The sequence below is a fragment of the Lagopus muta genome, chromosome 19 (genome assembly GCF_023343835.1).
Source record: "Lagopus muta isolate bLagMut1 chromosome 19, bLagMut1 primary, whole genome shotgun sequence".
Classification (NCBI taxonomy): Eukaryota; Metazoa; Chordata; class Aves; order Galliformes; family Phasianidae; genus Lagopus; species Lagopus muta.
The window spans coordinates 9,449,056-9,469,757 of NC_064451.1; the positions used below are offsets into that span (position 1 = coordinate 9,449,056).

Below are 20,702 nucleotides of genomic sequence, written 5' to 3' on the forward strand. Positions count from 1 at the left end.
GCCGCGCTCAGCAGGTGGGCACTACTCCTGTGTGCAATGGGACACGTACATCTGTCACATCCCTCACTCAGCTTCTTTCCCAAGTGTCATTCATTATGTGGACACATGGGCACCCTACCCTGGCAAGGCATGGGAAGAACTCGGTGTGGGTTTTGGTCACAGGACTCAGGGAACCACACACCTGCATCTCACTGTGCTGCGTTCCTCTGAGAGCTGGTTAAGAAGGTTTCATTCTGGTATTTCTTAGCCTCAACACAACTACGCACGGACGCGCACCGCTGCCCGCAGCTTCCACAGGCACCAGGAGGTGGCAATGGCTGCACGGAGCTCCAGGGATGAGTGCTGCGACCCAGCTCCTGCAGCCAGCCTCAGCCCTTCACACAACAGAGCAAACTGCTTAAAAGGCAGAGGGAAGCACGTACATCCACCAGAGGCCTGATGTGTGGAATCGCTCCTTTGCTGCCTAGGGTTCAAATCACACAACAGAATCTGCTCCAGAAACTCCCATAATAGCTACAGCTCAAATCAGCAGGGAAATGGGGAGCATGCAGCCTGGGGAAGTTACCACACACAGAACAAAGCTGGAGGAGCAGGAGAGGAGCAGGAGCTCCCCAGCAGAGCACTACCCCTAGGCTGTGCCTCAGCCCTGCTGCCCAGGGCCCTTCTGGAGCAGCAGGACAGGAGCCACAGCCAGGTGCTCTCTGATCCTCATGAAATCTGTATCAGCTGACAAACCTCTGGGTAGCTCCTTACTACCAGGGAACACCTGAGCTCAATAGCAATAAATGAGCCAAGCCCATTAGGGTCAGGAACAAAACCAGTTTTCAGCTCCACGAGCCAACCAAAAATCTAAGCCAGCTGCTGTTCTCATCCGTGCCTCTCTCTGCTCAAACCCAGTAGTAACCACAACCAACTGGCAGTCATTTTTCAGACTTAGCAACGAATAGCATGCAAGTTCACAAATGTCACTGCGATTGTTCTAGAAACTTAAAATAAAGGCCTAGGCAAAGGAAACACAAACTTTAACTGAAGAAGCCTTTGTGGTGTCATCGCTGCTCCACAACACTCCCAGTTCTACAGGACTGACCAGCTCAGGTATGTGCCCCAGGAGGCAGCAGGACCGACTGGGGGGCTCCCAGCAGGCTGGGAATCTCGCTGGAGGCCCAGGCAAACCCCAATTTGGAACTGCATCACCTCCACCTCCAGCTCCCTGGTAGCTGAGGGGGCTGAGCAGTGGCCCCATGCAGCACTCAGCTCCATTCCTCACCCCTTCTATTCCCAGAGCTGTGAACCCGGCCTGCAGCAGCCTCACACCCTGCACAATGCTGCAAACCCACACTGCCCTGCCCTCCCCTCGCACGCCGCACAGCACTGCGATCGCACACTGCCATCACACGGGCTGCAAGCCAACGGTGGGGATTTAAATGAGGGCTCATTTCCAGGCACAGCTTTTTGTTATGGGAAGAATAGGGCTGTCGCCAAGAGAACATAGGAAGCACGGCTAATGAAAGCGGCCAGGAATCAGGGCCTTCCCTCGCAGTGCCCATTTCCCCACTTAGCAGGCAGTGGTGTGAGCAACCCCACTGCTGCTGGAACCTCAAGCTGCACGTGCCGTGCTGCAAAAACTCCTCACCAGGACGTTTCCAGATTAAAATTCACCGTAGAACAGTGGCACACACCACAAACAAAACAAAACAAACCTCCTGGGAGCAGAGAAAGAGAAGCCCATGTACCCCGTAAGCTGCTACTCCAACAAAACTGCGGGATGAAAATAAGTGCCTGAGAGTTCCAGCGGTTTAAAAAATCCTGCAGGAACTGTGGTCAGGTCACAATGATCCTACTGCAGCCTACGGGTCTGCCAGCTCCTGACCTCTGCTATTTTTCACACTATTTAGTGCAAGATCCTCCTGTGAGCCAACACCGGGATCGCTGGGGCTGAGCCTTACAGAGCTTGTAAAGCACAGGTGGAATGAGAGCAGCCTTGCACTGGGGTGCCCTCAGCTCCCTTCACCTTGAAATTTCACGGGAACACAGTAGGAACAACTGTTTGAAGCAAAGAAGCCCTCCCTCCTCCCACTAATTCCTCTGGTTTTAACAGCCACACGTGACAATACTCACTAAGAACCAAAGCCGCTGATAATGAGTTATTCCAAATGGCTTGCATGTGGTTCATCTGGAAACATCCTTCCTTTCAGCTCTCCTGATGGGTCTCACACATAACGGCTCATACACGGGATATTCCGGCTTTGTTCTCACCACCTATTGTCGCAGGGGCCACTAAATCAAACAGTTGCTGCCACGACAAAAGCACTCACAAAAATCTCAACCTCATCTTGAACCCTGAAGATTTTTATGGCTACTCTCTCACTAACCCCTCCCCAAAGCCACATTAAAGGATGTATTGTTTTCAAAGGTCATGGTAGGCTTCATACCGCGTTTTAATACAACGTAAATTCTACAAGAATATTATGATGTTACTCAAGAGTCACACAGACAGTGCGAGGGAGTGGGGGGGACCTCTGCTTGTCTGCACGGGAAAAGCCGTGCACTTGTTTTTTAAAAGACTTACTTTTTCCCTCAATGAAATGAGTACTCTTGATAACGCTAAGAAAATAAATAAAAAAAAATCCCTGTGAATTTTCAAGAGGAAATACCTTAGATTCCTACTGAAGCACACAGCACTCAACTTTCTGGGCACATTTGTACACAAGCACAGAAAACACAAGTACAGAAAGCATTAAAGCACACAACTGAGCAGAGAAATACAGTGCAAATAAAGTGCTGGGACTTGCGTTCGGGCTCCAGCAAGCATCCATCATCGCTCACTGCTTTCGGGACAGGCTGGCAGCACCACGCGTGCCGGGGGAACAGATGCCAGCAGTCCCAGGGCTGCAGAAATGCTCTGCAGCTCAAAAGCACAGCAGCTCCAGCTGCCGTGAGAGCTCTGCCAGGAAACAGAGCCCACGTGCACACGCTCAGAGCACTGCCTGCAGCACCAGGGCTTTGCAACATTGACACCTCCGCACCCGAGGCAAGAAGATGTAAAACCCCCACTGAGGATCCCAAAAAGAGAATTTATTGGGATTTAGTTTTGTTGAGAAGCGATGATGGAAGTTGCAGCTTGCAGAAATTCCAGCTTGTGCAACTGAACACACTTTAAAGCAATGAAAATGTCCCCTTGAGAAGAAGATTACAGATGACACTCAGCACTGCAATTTATCAATAGCTTTAACATCTTCACCACCACATCTCGTTCCTCTGCTTCCTGACTCACTCTCCCTGGAGCTCTGGGCTCACAGCGCTGCTCAGCACGTTTAACTCCCAAGCTGCTCCACACCAGCTGCCAGGGGCACAGGGAGGGCAGCTCACACGTGTTAAATCCCACCCAAACCTCACTTGTCTCTCCCCTCCAATGATGCCTCAAACACCAACAGACATGCAGAGATCACTTTTCCCCTTTCTCTTACCTAGCGATTTCTTTCACTTTCTTTTCCTTTCAAGAAAAACAGTGACTGAGCTGCTGGGGCCCAGGCATCGCCCTGGGGAGCTGACACCAACCATAGGAAAGGTTAATAGCCTCAGGATAGAAAAGAGAAGGGGGGGAAAAGAGGCAGCCTGCTGCCTTTCTTCTTAATGTAAAAAGATGTCATGCTAAGGAGGCACAGAGTGCTCAGCCAGTGCACCTATGTGCGCTACCTCACCCACTAACTGCAACCAACGCATACAGATGCATTCCATATCGATTTGTTCCTGCAGAAGGATTTAGCCAAAAGAAATCCCCTGCCCAGAAGTCAGGGGAACCCCGTGACTCTATGCAGGGACACACGTCCCAGCAGAAGGGCTGCCACCAGTGCCACACGGCTCACCTGGAGCACAGCCTGTGGCAATGAGCATGGCACAGCTCGGCACGACCAGCTGCACAAAGCCCTGGGAACAAAAGCCCACTCCACCAAACTGTGCCCCAGCACAGGGAATGGCAGCCTGCAGCTGCTGTGGGGGGAGCTCTGCCCACAGCACACACATCAGCACAGAGCTCTGCTTCCTCAGCCATCAACTTTCTGTAAACCCAGATAAAAAAAACCAAAACTCTGCTGTTCCAGCACGGCCATGTGCTCTTGATTAAAATCTGATTGAGACCATTTTTTAAAATTGATAAGTTGCAAAGCAGCAAGATTGCAGCTTCCCATCCTATGATGACTGCGCTACCGAGACCAGCTGGACCAACGAGCATAGAGCCGGGTTAAGGAAGGCCGGCCGGGAGCCGCAGGGAGGCAGGCCCGGCACAAGGCAGCTCGGGCCGGGAGCACCCGACGCGTTTCCCTTTAACGCTTTCACACGAAGTATTTCTGTCCCGACTCCGAAGCGCACTTAGTGGGGCTCTGCCACCGCCTTCGATCACGGGGAAAAAAAAAAGCCGTGAAATATCTGCGAAGTAGCACTGGTCCCGGGGGGATGGAGCTGCCTTATCGGGAGCCTGCATGACCCCGGTACCATCCGTAATTAACGATACTAAAAAAAGCTCTTCCAGATGGTCCAACGGATTAGGAAGTTTCAAATACAAACAAATCAAGCCACAGAACAAACGATTTTGTTTTAATTGCGCGCCGCGCAAAGCGCAGCTCCGAGCACCAGGCCGCCGTAACCCAGCAGCGGGAGCGCAACAAAGCGCCGCGCTCGGGCCGCCCGCGGCCGCACTCGGCTCTCAGCTCCCCGCTCCCACCACCCGCTCCCCGCAACGCGCAGCCGGGCGGAGCGCGGGCAGCGCGGCCCCGAACAAAGGCGCCGGGCGAGGCGGCCCCGCTCCGTCCGTCCCGGCCCCGCCTCACCTTCCATGCAGGTCGAGTCCCGCTTCATCCCCCCGGCTCCTAGCGGGGCCGCCTCATGGTCGCGGCGGCGCGGAGCGAGGCCAGCGGCGCGGCCGGGCTCCCCGCCTCGGCCATCGCCCGCCGCCCGCGGGCCGACCCTATGCTAACGAGCCGTGATGTCACCGCGGGGCTCTGCGGGCGGCCCCCAGCGCGGGGCCTGGCGGGGCTCGGCCTCCTCCGCTGCCGGCCGGGCCGGGGGCGGCCCCCGGGCAGAGCGAGCACGCAGCGCCGCGGGGCGGGGGGCCGGGGCTGCGGGACGAGGCCGGGCACCGAGCCCCGGCTTCGTACCCGCGTTGGCAGAAGCGCGGCAGCCGCCGCCCCGGAATCCCCGCGGCCGCGCCCGGCAGCTCCGGCACGGCACGAGCCGACGGGAGCCCTACGGCCGAGCGCAGCCCGGCGCCGTCCGCCGCGCACGCGTTTCGCTCTCCCCGAGACCCCGGGCTTTAGGCCGCGGGACCCGCAGCGCGCCGATCGCCTCCGATCGGGTCGTGCCCCGCTGCGGAACGGCGCTCCTCGTGCGGCCCGCCGGGCTCGCGGCCGTGGCGGCGCACCGGCAGCTCCGAGCGCGGGGCGGGGGCTGCGCGTGGCGCCGCCGAGGGGTTACCGCAAAGTCGGGCCGCGGTCCGAACGTGGCAGTAAGCGCCCAGCGGTGCTCCCGTGCCTGGACCGCTGCTCACCGCGCCGAGGCATTTAAGAGCGGCCAAAAAAGCTTCCGTAATGCCACACTCCGCACGCCTCCACTGACTGAGCTGCGAAGCCGCGGCCTGCTCCCCTTCCTGAGGGGCTCAGCCATGCTGAGAAATGGCCGACTTAAAGCAAACAAGTCACGGAGGCAACAAAAGAGGTCGTATTTCACTTACTCCCGAGCCTGACATTTTATTGCTTTCTGGTGACATCCAGCAATGCCAATAACCCCTGGTGCAGCACAGCCCCATACCCTGCCCTGGTGGGGCCGGATCCCTCTGCTGAGTCCTGCCCGTGCCCACCCCTCACCCTGCCCACAGCACGCAGCAGGTGCACGAGGTGGTGGCGAGGCATTGCAGCTCTGCCGAGGGCCTTGCTGTGCTGGCGCTGTAAATCTGCAGATCTGCTGCGCTGGTCCTTGACACACTCTCTGCTTTGACCTCTCCTTTCTCACTGCAGAGGTTACCAAAGCAGGGCTCGCACAAGGAGCCTGTTATCCACACCCCCAGCGCACGGCCAAGGTAAGCCCGGCCCCTGGCCGTGCTGTTTACACAGCTGCTCACAATCGTGCCTGCTCCAAAATCTCCACATTCTTTATCCTACATGAGTGCCCCGCTCTGCTCCTGGTCCCCCTCGGAGATGTGTGAGCAGAATGCAGAGCGCCACAGCACTGAGGTGGTCTGACACACAGCAGCTGGCCCTGGGGACAGCGTGACGCTGCTCACACTGCTGCTGGAGCAGCTCAAACTGCAGGATGGCAAAAATCCTGCAAATCCATGTAGAGCTGCAAGTATAGACAAATCTGATGCTGGGAAAAGGGTAATTGGCCAGACAGCCCAAGTCTTCCAAATTGCTCCAAACTCACGCTAAACACTTATGTCACAGTTTACTCATATCCATAATGTCAGGGCAGAAAATAATTGCAGAAATCTGGAAAGGTTCTATAAGATGAGAGGCTGAGCTGTGAATGGGGCACAGGGCAGGCAAGGAAGACAAGATAGATTAATTCTATTGTCTGAACCAAGCAGCCTTAGAGCTACTTTGGTAAAAGAAAAAATATTGTGGCTGTTTCTTATGTTGCCCTGAAATCAGCCCATTCCCAAACTCAAACAAACAAACAAGCAATAAAAACACAGAGCCATGACACTACTGCAACTGACAGCTCAAATTTTAGAACAGCAACAGTTATCAACACGAGAAGCTGAAAACGTTGCAATGACTCGACGAGTGACAGCAGCTCCTGCAACAGATTTATTGTCCTGACATTATGGCCACGAGGGGGTGGGCAAAGGAAGCAATAGGAGAGGTGTGGAGATACCCGGGGCATCCTGCACAGGGCTGGGGCGGAAGCAGAGAGAGGCACCTCCACCACCAGCAGCATCTGCTCCTTCCCCCATTCTTAGTCCCAATATTCTGCACAAAGCCCATCAGAAAGATCTTTACTCCCGTGTAACACTGCACGGGTGTGAAAGTCACAGGGAGCAATTCCTAACCCCACAAAGAACTGTGGGAGAAGATGTACAAGTCAAAGCCTGCCGGTGTGCCTGCATGCAAGCTGCTGCTCTGACTCAGCCCAATACCAGTACAGCCACTGGCATGCAAGTGGAGGCAGAACGAAGCTGTGTGCCGTTGTAATTTCTGCACAGTGAACTGTGGCATCATGCAAACTGCTCAGAACACAGCAGATCACTGGTAATAAAAGGAAAATATGCCAAAGAGTTGTGCAAGGCTTTAAAAGGTATCCTGCAAAAGCATGGAGTGCTGATGTGGGCTTTTCCTTACAGATGCATTCGCTGCTCATTCTGGAGATGCAGGCTCCCATCAGCTGCCTGCAGCAGGAGCACCATGCGTGGCCAAATGAGCCCTCTCCTTTAGAAAGGAATTGTTCAGAAGCTATGGAAGGAGCTGCAAGGAGTGATCATAACCACTTGCATGGGCACCGAATTTCCATGCTGGTGCACGGAGCAGATTGCAAGAAAAGTTTCATCATCCCTTGCTCAATGGGTGACAAAGAGTGGGCATTGCCTCTGAGTGACTGCAGGAGAGGGGGAGGTTAAGAGCTCCTCAGGGAGGAGAAAGGAAAACAAATGGGAGTGCAGGAAGGAGAAGTATATGGCTTTACTGCCTTAGTGGGCAAGTACAAGAAAAGAGAATTACAGAGGGAAAGCTTTACATCTCTATGAGCAGGCAATCGAGCTCCTTTCTAACCCTGAGCAGGAGGAGCTCCTCTGTGCACAGGTCAGTCTCATCCTATGCTGAGATGCTGGCGCTCTGCAACAAGCCAGCAATTTGCTACCCCCAACTGGCAGCACTATCGTACTTGTAAGCAGCTGGCTCAGCAGCTGGGAAGCACCTGTGTGCTGGCATCACCAGGGCAAAAAGCACTGAGAGAGCATCCCCTCAAACTTTGGGTCAGACAGCAAAAGTAAAGGGGGAACTACTTCCAACCTAAGGCCACGGGTGCAGGACTGCATCATGCACACCCTGACTGCAGCCGGCCGCTTGCTGCTGCACAGCACCAGGAGCACACGGCGTGCAATGCAGGAGCTGCACACAGCGGGGCACACGGGAATCGAGGAGGGGGACCTCAGGGGGAAGGTTGACATAAGCTCGAGCACCATGGCCTGAGCTGCATGTGCTGCTGCCAAACAAAGCTAAATATGTGTTCCACTGAAAGAGAGAAAACACGACAGTTTGTAATCCTTGGGCTTTTACAGCCGCTTTAAAAAACGCGCAGCCTTAAAGCGTTCCTGTGCCCTACGGCGAGGCAGGGCTCTGTCCTGGCGAGCACCAGAGGGACACAGCCCTGCTGCCAGCCCCAGCCTGCAGCCAGAGCCTGCGCCGGGGGAGCTGCAGGGAGGCGGCTGGACAGGAGAGGGCAGCACCCGCAGCACTGCTGCATCCCACAGCTGCATCCCACAGCATCCCATAGCACCTACAGCACCTACAGCACTCGCAGGAGCCCCTTGCAGCAGGATGCCACCTCCTACATTTTCATACAGTTCTCATCTTTCAAATTAAATGTTGTTGTTATGGCAACAAAAACACAGAAGTAGCAGGTTGAACATGTATGGTGCAGCCCCAGGATTAAACATCCAGTCCAAAGTCTTATCTGCTGCTCCTCAAGAAAGGTGCCTCCATCACCTCACGTTTCCGTTCTGTCCAGGCCTTCAGAGCGGCCTGGAAATGCAGGGCCCTTCTGCACCGCTGCCCCCTGCCTCCTCCTGGCAGCATTCTCACTTCTGCGCCGTGCAAGAGCCACAGCCTGGGAAAACAGCAGCTACCTCCCTGTCTCCCTCCCGCTAACTTTGCTCCCAGCCTCTCCCTCCCAATAAAGTTTTCACACAATCGGTACCAGCAGCCCCCAGGTTCCAGATGCACCCACCCCGAACAGAACGAGGTCCCAAATTAAGATGTGTGTGCCTGCGAAGAGAAACCAGTGTCAGTAGATTAACATTAGCAAAAAGAGCCTTCCACCCTGCTCTCTGAGCAGCACAGGACACGCCATTCGCATGCTCACTGTGTCTCAGGGCTGCTGCAGACCACACTGCTTTGGTTGGAAGGGCTGAACCAAACACACTGTCTTTAAGACAATTAGATTTTCAAAGAAATTACACTAAACATTTCTTTCATGTGTAATCAAATTATGTTAAAGCAAACCTCATAATCTAAACCATTCCATTGGTCAGCTCCTATTTGTTTTCCCTGCACCCTCATTTTTGCTCCAGATCTGTCACATTACATTAACACCTTTCCTACTCACTGCCTACAGAAATAAAAGCCTTCGACATGCCTGCACAATCCATTTGTCCTGCTCTAATTACTTTTTGACATAGCCTCTTTTGCTGCTATCTTGCCTTTTCTGACCTCTGTCTGTATCAAAGCCATTTAAACTCCGTATCTATTGTGATGTGTCTTATACGATACCACTGGAGCACTGGGCTACAACATCTTGTAAATCCAATATTTAAATCTAAGGTAATAAGATGATGTACTCGAGGAGGATGGCTTCTGCATTTGGTAGCAGCTACAACCAGCTGCAAGTACACTGAGTCCCTGAACTGCAGCACGCTTGTAGGGTGAGATTCCTGTAGTCAAGAAACTGCTGAACAAAACCAGGTAGCTCAGGGAGAAATGGGGCCCTCTGTGTCCTAAAGAATGCCCCTTAATTTCACAAATAAGGAGGAAAGCAGGAGAAGCTGGGAAACGTGATCATCTTCCACACACGCTTGCACACAGAATAAGAAATAAACCACTGCTAAAGAACTTCAGCGGACAGGGAAAGAACTGGGGCAACATACAGCAGCAATGCAAGCTCAGAAGGAAGCACGACAAATAGCACTCTTCTCCAAAACCAGGAAAGAAATCAATAATTTGTAATCCCAAATTTCTTCTGTTTTCCACAAACCCATTCAAACAAATGGGCCCTGAGTGGCGGCTGCAGCTCCTGCTTCCCCACTTCCCCCTCTCTCTCCCCAGCACTCCTGCCCACAGAACCCAAGCACAAAGGGACACTGTGCCCATGGCCAGGACAGGGATCTGGCGTGTATTGGGTCTGGGACCAACGTGCCATCCCCAGCAGCTTCAGAGTTAAATATCTGAAATTCCAACTGCATTAAATGTCCAGATTTATTTCCAGGTTGTTTAAGGTAAGCTGACTCTTTTTTTTTTTTTTTTTTTTTTTTAAAGTTAAAATAGAACAAAACTGCCTTCGTGTTGTTATTACATACCTGGGAGCCAAGGCAAACAGCCTCCCAGTGCCCAGCACGGGTACAGTGCCAGCACACGGCGTGGGGCCGCCCTGATGACCGCACGCACCTACAGAAAATCAGTCTGTGCTGAGACAGAAGACATTGCCTCACTTCCACGTTCTCCTACGTGAGCACACAGCGGTGGGACACCACGTGCCAGAGCAGTCCCACTCTCAGCTGCTGAGCTCCTACCCCAAAGGCAGCAAACTGCCACACTGCGCCGCGGGAGCAGCCGCAGAGCTGTGAGATGGCAGCACCGCAGCTGCAGCCCGGCAGCGCTGCTCCGGCACGGCGCGGCTCTGCAGCCACAAAGGCCGCTCAGCAGCACAGACAGTGCGGGGTGGTGACCCTGCAATTACAGCAGGAAATCTTTTCCTGCGTGCGCTGCCATCTCAGACACATTGCCAAAAAACAGTTGCATTACTGCACGTTATTTTAACCAAATATTAATGTTTTCCTTGCACCTTCGGACGGCAGTCACAGAAGAATCTCTGTACCTGCAGTTTGATACACACTGTTATGCAGAACATGAAGTGCTCCATCAGCACCATGCAACAACTGAACTGCTAAAAACTCCTTCTTGCACGTTTCATCCGCAAGTGCAGAGCGAGGCGACTTCATGCGATGCACTACTACCAAGTTTACAGTGACAATGTAACATGGTGTCCTGCTGAGATCCAAGAATAGCAATGCCTTAAAAGGCAGCGATGTTGAGATCACAAGGAAAGGAGAATTAGGGCACAGCTGTGGAGTTCTGTAGGCTAAAACATAGACTCAATATGTCAGAGAAAATTAAATCACAGCGCTACATGTAATTTCTGGTCTTGTTTATAGCTGAGCTGAAGCTGTGCACAATTTGTACCCAAGTCATGCGTGTGCACTGCAATGTTTTTGCACACAGAAATAAAAAGCACGATTAATTTTAAAAGAAAGAAACCAAAACCACAAAGAATTCACATGCAAGCAATGGCTCTGCACCTTTGTTTGGAGCGTGGTGTGCAGGTGGCCACAGTCCGGGTCCACAGTCCGGCTGCAGCTTGAGGGCAGAGCAGCCCCAGCACCACTGTGCAGAATGCAATGCTCACAGCTCATGGCTGCACTGCACAGAGCAAAGCCGGACCAGCACAGCAGCAAGGCACACACATTAGAATGCATCTGAATGCCTACGGCCAGATACGTGATAGAGAAAAATGGAGGGACCAAAGCTGAGAACAAACTTTCACAGAGGTTTTTCTGTGTAGGAGTGGCGATGCTCTTCCAATGATCCGTGCAGTGTCTGCAGGGGCCTGCAGTGTTCCCTTGTGCTCAGGGCCCAGAAGCACTCCGTGCCCATGGAGCACAGCGTGGTACCACCGGTGTGACGCAGCTCTGGGCACAGCGAGCTGTGGGCACAGCAAAGCACTGCACAGCCAGAGAGCAGCAGTAGGAAGCTGCCCACAGCTCTGACTTTGTTAAGCTACGTGTATTTCCTGTGGAGCTTACAAAGCACAACTGTATGCAAAGTATGCAGATCTGCTGATAGCAGCTATCCTTTGTCCATACAGAGGTAAATCATAAATCTCACTTGTACACGGAGTTGGGAAACAAAAAGGTTCTGCTCTGGCTGCAGGCAGAGCTGGGGGACAGCAGCCCACGGTCGGGAGGTGCTGTGGGTGCTGCAAGGTGCTGCAAGGTGCTGGGGAAATTTACAGAGAAAATATCAAATCTGAGATCTGAAAAATGCTGGAAAGCCATCGCTTTCCCGCAGCAGAACACCGTGTTACATTCCTGGCTCCAGCACAGCCCCGTCCACACGGACGTGGTGCTTTTCACCACACGCAACGCAGCGCACAGCGGTGCAAAACGAGGTCAGCGTTCTCCCGCAGCACACGCTGGCAGGGGGCTCCCGGCAGCCCCGCGCCCTGACCCACTTTCCTGCAGTATTTCTGCATAGCGACAGAGGTCCTAGCAGAACAGGCAGAACTGCAGTGCACAGAGGCTCCATTTCCTATCGCTGCCACTGCAAGAACGCGTTTAACACACATGCATGAGGTGTTACACACAGCCACAGAATGCATAAACCTAAGAGCAGGAGGACACAACGACACAAAGGTTCCATCTCATTTGCAGGCTGTAACTCCAAAGCAGACTCAGGGCAAATGCCACTGGGGCCGCAGCCGCTGTGGGGAAGGAGCCCGGCTGCCCACGTTCTGTGCCGAGGGGCTCACGGCCCGAGCTGACCCTGCACACACACCTGGGCAGGCTGGAGGTCAGCACGCAGCTGCACACACACCGCACCGCCCTGTGCACGCAGCCCAAACTCTGTCGGGGTGAGGGAACCCTCCCCGCCCTGAGCCCCGCACACCGTGCTGCGCCGTCCCTCCAGAGCTACAGTGCAACAGCTGCAGACGGACATGCAGGCATGGAGCTCTGATGGCAGCGCTGTGCTTTGTTTTTCTTTTTTTCTTTTTAGGTGCACTGTCTGTATTTCCCCTTTTCTGCAATTTTGTGCTGAAACTGCACCGAGACCCAAACCTCTCCAGTGGGAAATTTCACAAACAGAGGATTATGACTTCAGCTACAGAATAAGCAGAATAAGCAGCAGGAGCAGATGGAACTCTTCAGAAACAATGATTCTATTTTCATGCAAATTTCCTCAGTAGTTAAAAAAAGATGAAGAAAAAAGCACACCAAGATATCAGCACGGTCTCTAAACACGAGGGTTTGAATGATGCTAAAGCAGAGGGCCGGCAGCTCCATACAATTCCCAGTGCTTTAGCAGCAATCAGAAAATAACCCCATGGCCAACAGAAACCACACTGCATCTCCCCAGAGCCGAGGGGAGGAAGGGAACACAGAGCAAAGGTACGTTCCAGTTTGTAAGGCTCCCACCACCATCGCATGTTCCGTGATGATGCACGCTCCAGAGCTCATTCTTATGCTCCTGCAGAGCACAGACCTCATTCATGAAGCAGCATGACAAAAATTCTTTATCCACTTGAAGGCTACGGAAGGTGACAGCCCCGCAAAAAGCCAGCCCTGGGGACGCCGCCCGTGTGGTGCTCCTCTGATTGCAGGAACACAGCCATGCGTTTTTCACAGCTGAAACGTGGAAATGGAGCCAATTCTTCTGTTATTAATTCTGGCAGAATACCCTACAAACAAATGCACGCACAGAGTTAGCAGACCTCATCCCTGCCTCTGCCACTGACTCGTGATGCTGTTTCAGCCCTGCCCCTGTATTTCTTCTCCTTCACGTCTCCACGAGCAGCCGCAGCCACTCCCCGGCTCCCGATGCTGTAGGGATAACAGCGCCGTGTGACTGCCGGTGCGATCCCGCAGCACACAGGGCGCATTTCAATAGTAACGCTCCGGAAGGCTGATGTCATTCACTCGAAGGGCTACGTGGCCTGTAAGCGAGATTTTAAAGTGCACACAGGGAGGCGGCAGCACGGCAGCTCCTGCCCCCACGCCCAGGAGCGGCCCGGCCCGGGCCCAGCAGTGCCGCTGGGTTCCAGCCGTAACAGCGGGTCCCGCATCCCGCAGCCGCCCTCGCCCACCACAGCCCAAACCGTTTTCTTCCCAGCCTGTGGGCACGGAGCAATGGGACACAGCCCCACGGCAGCGCTCTGACCGCGCTTCTCTGCAGCCCCACCAGAGCTGACACGGGAAGAGGAAGGCGAGTCCCTGAGGTTCAGCCCGCAGCTCCCAGCGTGCCGAGCTGTGGGCCGTCAAGGAAAATGGGACACACGTGGGCCGGGCACCTGCTGGCTGCGGCAGCTGCATCTCATCTGAACACACTTAAGGAAAAGTCCTTCCTTCCCTCCTCCCTCCAACTGTGTCAACTCTTATCCAGGGTTGGAAGTGCCAAAAGACCTCAGGAGCAACTGGGAGAAGCACTGGGTGTTCCCTGCAATGCCCTTCCTTTGGTGGCCCAATGATCTCCACCGTTTTCCTCTTTCAATTCGCGTAAATTCTCTGCAGCAAAACTTTGACACCAAGGTTGACTCCGGGACTTTTATGTTCTTGCTACGAATCCTAAAACAGGCTCACCAGAGGCCTTCTAAGCAAATCTGCTCCATTTGTTTGTTCAAAGCAGTCCTAAGCATAAAGCACTAGCAGAGAGCAGATACTGCATGAAGATTCCTCCGCTCGGACACCTGCGAGGCCACGCGCAGAGCCTGGCAGAGCTCCCAGGGCTCAGCAGCCGCCACAACAGCTCACAGAGACCACGCTGCCCCCAGGGACACTCCTGCCATCCAGATTTGTCATAAATAGATTCAAAGATACCTCATTCTTTACAGGCAGCGTGATCACACCCGCCTGCTCAGATGCACATTCAGGAGCCAGAAAGCACTCCTAGGGCACAAGGAACATACTTTGTCCATGGCATCATCTGTTTTGGGAGCAATGGTCAAACCTCAACCAGTGAAAAACAATAAGGGCAATCCTCAAAGTGGGAGAGGGAATGGAAGCTGTCTAAAATCAGGAGGAGCTACCACGGGGTTGTGGCTGAACGGACCACTATCTCCTTCGCTCTCAGTGACGGAGGTGGGAACACCTCATCCACATCCCCAGCAGCTGCATGGCACTGACAGCCGGGTACCACTGAGCAGCATGCCACCCTTTGCTGCTAACTGCTTCCTTTTGGTGACTGTTACAGAACTGTCATTAGATTTTTCATTCCACTTTCACATCCCACATACTCACATACCTGGCCCTTAGGGACGATGATAGAATCCCATGTGAAGAACTCCAGGAGGGCCCCCTGCCCCTCCCATCCTGGGAGCATCTCCCAGTGCCATCGGCAGCCCCATTTCCCCCCTCCTGTGGGGGCATGCCCTGTGTGATACACGCAGCACCTCCTTCCCAGCGATGCTTTGACAGCCATGTGGAAGGAGTGGGAAGGGCTCCGGTCACGGTGGCTTTGACAAGGCACACTGATGGGCTCGGCGAGCTGGGGGCTGCCACACTGCAAAGACTAAGAACGAGTAGAGAAGGAGGGCTGAAGGGTCTGGGAGCAAAGGAGAATGAGACGAGGAAATTCACTTCTCCCCATCTATCGTTGCAGTTGGCAGTCCCTGGCAGCGTTCAGAACCATGGGGATGTGGGACGTGGTTAGCAGGCACAGTGGGATGGGCTGGCACTTGGAGTTAATCTTAGTGGTCTTTTCCAATCTTAATGAATCTTGTTATTCTGTGCCTCCCACTGACAACACTTCCCTGGAGAGAGTACATCCCCAGCGTGCAGCCCCACACTGCAGACATTAGCATCTCATTGTGCTGCTGGGGACACGGGGACACGGCGACACGGCAGGAGAGCCACACAACTGTGGATCCAGCTGCTGAGAAAGGCTTTCAGAACCCCGCGTCCCACCGCCCAGCCACACTCCTGAAGGCCGGGCCTCAGTCCCTCCGCCACCTCGGGACGGGGACGGAGCCGCCCCGCCAACGGCGGTGAAATCCTTCAACCCCAGCCCCGGCAACCTCAGCAACCCGATGCCGGCAGTCAGCAGAAGCGGCTCGGTTTGTATCGTACCGAAAACACCGAAACCGGCAAACCGGCGGAACTCCCGGCTCTCCTGCCGAGAGCGCGCTCCGAGCGCTTCACCCCCACCCGGCCCCGCCCCGCGCACGGCGCCGTCCCCGGCGGCCGCAAGGTAGGGCCCGTCCCCGCCCGCCCCCGGCGCGGCTGCCCGCGGCCCGGCCCCGCCGCCAGACACCCAAACACGCCCCGGCCCCACGCTCCGCCGGGCGCGGCCGCCCCCATCCCGCCCCTCGGCGCGGCGCGGCCACTCGGCGGCGTCGCGGCGCGCACGTGACGGCGGCCGCTATAAAGGCGCGGCGGGGCGGCGCAGACAGGGCTGCGGGGCGCCGGGAGTCGCTCGGCGCCGCGCCCGCCCGCCCGCCGCGCGCCCCCGAGCCGCCGCCGGCCGAGCGCCGAGCCGGGCCGGACAGGGCGGGCGCCACGGTCTCGGGCAGCGGCGGGGAGGAGCGGGCGGGGCCGCGAGGGGCGGCCGGAGCTGCGGGCGCCCGAGCGGTGCCCCCAGCGCGGGACCGCGGCGCCGGGGCCGTAGGTAAGGATGAAGGGTTTCCGTTCGCGTCGGGGCGGTCGGGGCGGCCGCGGGCGCTGGGCGCGCGGCCGGAGCTCGTCGCCGCCCGGCGGGCGCGGGGCTGTCAGAGGCTTTTCCAGCTCCGTTTCTGCACGTGCTCCTTTGTTCTCCGATAGAAGCTTTTTATATCCATCGCGTAATGTAAGCCAGCTGCGGAGCGGCGGCCCGGCCCCGCGCGGCGGCCGCACAAAGCTTCGTGCGCTGCCGGGCGCAGAGCGGGGCGGAAAGAGCCCCCGCCCCATATCGGCCCCATCCCCAGACAGGGATTTAAAAAAAAAAAAAAAAGAAAAGAAAGAAAGGAAAAAGCGGAGGAGAAGAAAGTCGCGCTGTAACCGAACACTGCGCGGCCCAGGGGCGGGCGCGGCGCCGCGGACGGGAGGAGCCGCCCGGGGACAAAGGCGGCCGTGCGGGGCGGTGCGGGGCGGCGGTGCGGGGCTGTGCGGCCGATCCCAGATCTGACGGTAGCGCGAACCCCGGGTGCAGCATTCCGCAGATGCCTGAAACGTGTGGAAAGCGTCGTGCGAAGATCGCTTAGCCAAACTTATGCCGTGAGAAGTGCCGGGTGTTTGCTGAACGCATTGCGCTCTGTCACTCACTGTGACGCTTGCACCAGATTCGGTCCGCAATAAAACTCAGCCAACCTGTACGTTTAGTACGCTTTAAGGAAATACTTCGATTTCATCAACTTTTTCTATTGGTCCCTGAGCTTTAGAAACGAAATGAGCTGGTCCCGCTCAAGAAAAACGCTGCAACAAGTTTAGAAAGTTCCCAAGTGGGCGACTGCTCCCACTGTTCGTGTCCAGAAATGGGAGAGGGCTCCAATAGCTCTCAGCAGTACCAGAAAGCGGCGTTAAACCCCACCCCGAGCTGAGGCGCTTCCCGCACGGCCCCGCATTGGGCGCCCGCGGCTCGCGCTGCTGCCGGGCGTCTCCATTCATGGGCCCGTACCTGGATTTGAATAGAAACCAGACAGCAATTCTTCGCTGCCAGCCACCATTCGCCGCCGGACAATAGCGGTCTGTTAGCGCAGGCACAGGCCGGGGGACACAAAGCTGGAGCGGCAGAGCCGGGCTGCAGCGCACAGGAAATTACAGCTTTTGATGCGGCGCTGCCGTCAGCGCGGGGCTGCACCGCGCCGGGCGCTCCGCACCGCCCAGCTGGCACGGCCCTGCAGCCACGGCCCTGCCGCTGCTCTGCGGCACCTGAGGGCCAGAAGTCACGCGGAGAAAGAAAAAGGGATTTCGCGGACAGAACCCCCCGCGTTCACTCGCATACGGCAGCGGTGCGGCTGCCTGGGGGGAGCGGTGGCTGGGGGCAGCCTGGAGGCTGTGTGCAGGTGTGGTAGGGACCCTGAGCTGTGGCACCTGGCAAACTGCAATAAATGAGGAAAACAAAACACTCGGTGTCTGGTGCTTCCTATTGCCCTGCTTCTCCCATAGTCTCCTAGAATTAAAGCAAGGGCTCCTCAGATACAGGGCTTTAATCCTCTGCCTGGAGCCAATGAGCAGAAGTTACGGAGATCGGGGCCCCGCGCGGGGCTTTGTAGCACGCAGAGCTGCCCTGGCTGTGCTGGGGTGGAGGTGCCCCAGGAGCTCAGGCTGCCCCTCCTCACCTGCCAGAACTGATCCCCAGCCTCCCCGCCAGGTGCAGGCCCTGCCCCAAGGCTCCCAGCGCCCACACAGCCGCAGGCCAGGCTGCAGCACAGAGCAGCACCGCTTCACCTGGGGAGCAAACAGAGCTGTCACGCAGAGCAAGCGGAGAACGTGTGTGTCACTGAGCTGCAGCAATGCCATGCAGTGTAAAAGAGAAAGCAGGGCTGGCTGTTAGCTGCTCCCTGTGGCAGGGTAGGGATGGCCAAACCACACATGGTTGTGCGAAAGTGAAATTCTCTCCAGCGTGGTACAAATAACAGTGACCTAACATCCCGCATGCGGGGGGCCGGCTCACAGTGCACTCAGATGCTGTTTCAGAGCATTGGAAATAGAAACGTGAATGTAAACACTTGTGCTGGGAATCAGTTTTGTCAGCATCATTACATAATTTCCTTGAATTCTCTTCTTGCTGCAGTACAGTGGCATGGATGGATGGGCATGGTTCTGCTTCACAGTAGAACTTGGGTGACATGAATCCCCAAGCTGTTCTGATCTTTCTGTTTTTCCTTGCTGGTAATGACTCAGGAGGACCCATGAAAAGGAGCCTCTGAATGAAAATATTCCAGATGATGTCTATTAAAAGTTATGGCCATTGATGCATCTACCAGCAAAGCACTCATAGAATAAATAGTGCTGTGCTTTACATAGCAGCCACCTTTTCTGCTTCCTGTGAGTGCCGATACCAGCTGCTCATCAGTAGGCTGGTTTAAAAATTAAAAAATTACAATCTGAAATTGCTGCTTAAACAGAGAACACGCATCGTGTTGTGTTCTGCCTAGCAATTAGGTAGCTCAGTTTTAATACCTGTTGAGCACGTTGCTCAGAATGGAAGTGCCCTGTTAGAGGCTGGCAGAGCCTGTGCCTAATGAGAGCAGCTGTAAAAGGAATGTCTGGGCACATCCCTGCCTGTAAACGTCTGTAACCTCAGCTGGGATGGAATAATCCCGTCGTGCACATCAGGAAAGGATGCTGAGAGCTGCTGAAGTTCCTGTTAGGTCAGGTTCTTAACCTTTTCCCAGAAGTAACAGGTAGCAGCTTTCCCACCTCCACTTACACCCATTCCCACATAAAGTTCATGAAGACTCACAAAAAAAGAAGAAACCTTTTAACTACAAACAGACTTTGAAGTTGCAGCACTTGCAGCATCCCACAGCGCGTGCAGTCTGAGCGCTCGTTAACAGCTAACACTCAGGACAAGGCTCAGCTGCCAATAAATGCACCAGGTCCGACCAAGTGTGGCACTTCAACAAAAGATGTGGAATCTTAAGAATTTCATTTTATCTCCATAATAGCCAACAGATGCCATAATCACTTCAGAACTGTGTTATTGATACAACTCAAACATTTCAACTTCTGAATTACAATTCAGAAGACAGTGATGTGTCTCTATATCACAGAACTGATCTGTAGGTCGATAACATTACTTTTTTATGTAGACTTCACTCGTTCTTAGATTCCCCGTAGCACCCAAAAGCTGTGTGCACAGCTCAGCAGCCATCCAGACAATGGCCACGAGTCAGCATTATCAGAAACTACTAATTCTGAAATGCTGCATCTCAACACCCACCAAACTTTGTGTTAACTGTACCAGCGTGCATGTGAGTGCAGCTGCTCTCACAGAACAGCAGCAGTGCTGGCTGAGCAGAGGGCTGCCTTCCATCCCAGCTGTGTTGCAGCTGTGCACGGTGGGGTTGGGGCCATGCCCGGTGCACAGCCCCTGCTCCTCCAGCCAGGACACAGCACTGCATTGCTGATGGCAGCAGTCACTGCCAGCCAAAGAAGCACATGGAGCAGTTTGTGAGGTCCAGCAAACCAGAGGTTATCAGTCTGAAAGCCTCCTGAGGTACAATTCCTAACTGGTAACCTAAATGAGACAATAGCTTTCTTGAAAAGACATCATGAGGCCTTATTGCTTCGTTCCTCCTGGCCCTCCCAAAATCCCATACATTTGCTTTAGCACACAGGAAGGAAGCCTGCAGTGCCTGCTGCAAGTAATGCGTTTAAAGTCAGGGTCATGAACAAAAAGAGTTAGTCTGGTCTGTAAACAGAGGTGGTAAGGGCTTAACCAAACCCACAGTACTTCCCAGGCCCCCCTGCCAGACATTCACGGCTGTGCTGCATTCCAGGGCCCCGAAATGTCAGCAGCTTATCAACGACAGTGCCCGCAGTCTGGGTGCCCGCAGGTCCCGTTCTGCAGGACCCGGCCCAGGCTGTGCCCACCTGCCCAGGAGCGACAGCTCTCCCCAGCCAGCCATCAGTGCAGCCCAATGCGGAGCCTGGGGACCCAGCGCGCGGCCGCGCTGCAGAGCTGCGTTGTGCAGTGGGAGCCGCACTGACAGCAGTGGCTGCTCAGAGTCACATTCCCTTAGCTGGGGTCTCAAATTCAGATTTCTCAGATGGTCAACACATTTGCAGACAAAGGTTCACAGGACAAGTGCGGATTGTAAGTATGAAAGGGAACGCGTTCAAATCCACCACATATTTCTTCTGCTGAAGATTTAAACATTGCGTGGCTTTAGCTTTCTTTCTGTTCACTGAATATCAAGGCCAATTAGGAATGATGTCTGGCTAGTACTCTCAGAGCAGATTAGACAGTTGCATCAAAAACTAGGACCGTGTATAGGTCATCTGTTACTGTGACCTACATTTCTGAGAATCT

General features: G+C 54.8%; 1 protein-coding gene across 6 annotated transcripts in view; it reads right to left on the bottom strand.

Annotated features, from left to right (window-relative positions):
* The window catches only part of NR6A1 (nuclear receptor subfamily 6 group A member 1), a 65,988-nt gene that overhangs the window by 20,866 nt on the left and 24,420 nt on the right, over positions 1–20,702 (bottom strand). The window contains exon 1 of one of the 6 annotated variants that reach the window (XM_048966409.1): positions 5,543–5,660. The exons of 3 other annotated variants lie outside the window; for them this stretch is intronic. In XM_048966409.1, coding sequence (XP_048822366.1) covers positions 5,543–5,555 — 13 coding nt within the window. In that variant the 5' untranslated portion in view covers positions 5,556–5,660. Of the gene's footprint in view, positions 1–2,118; positions 4,704–4,826; positions 4,937–5,542; positions 5,661–20,702 lie in introns of those variants that run through there. 2 more of the 6 variants (XM_048966407.1, XM_048966406.1) reach the window with 2 other exon arrangements.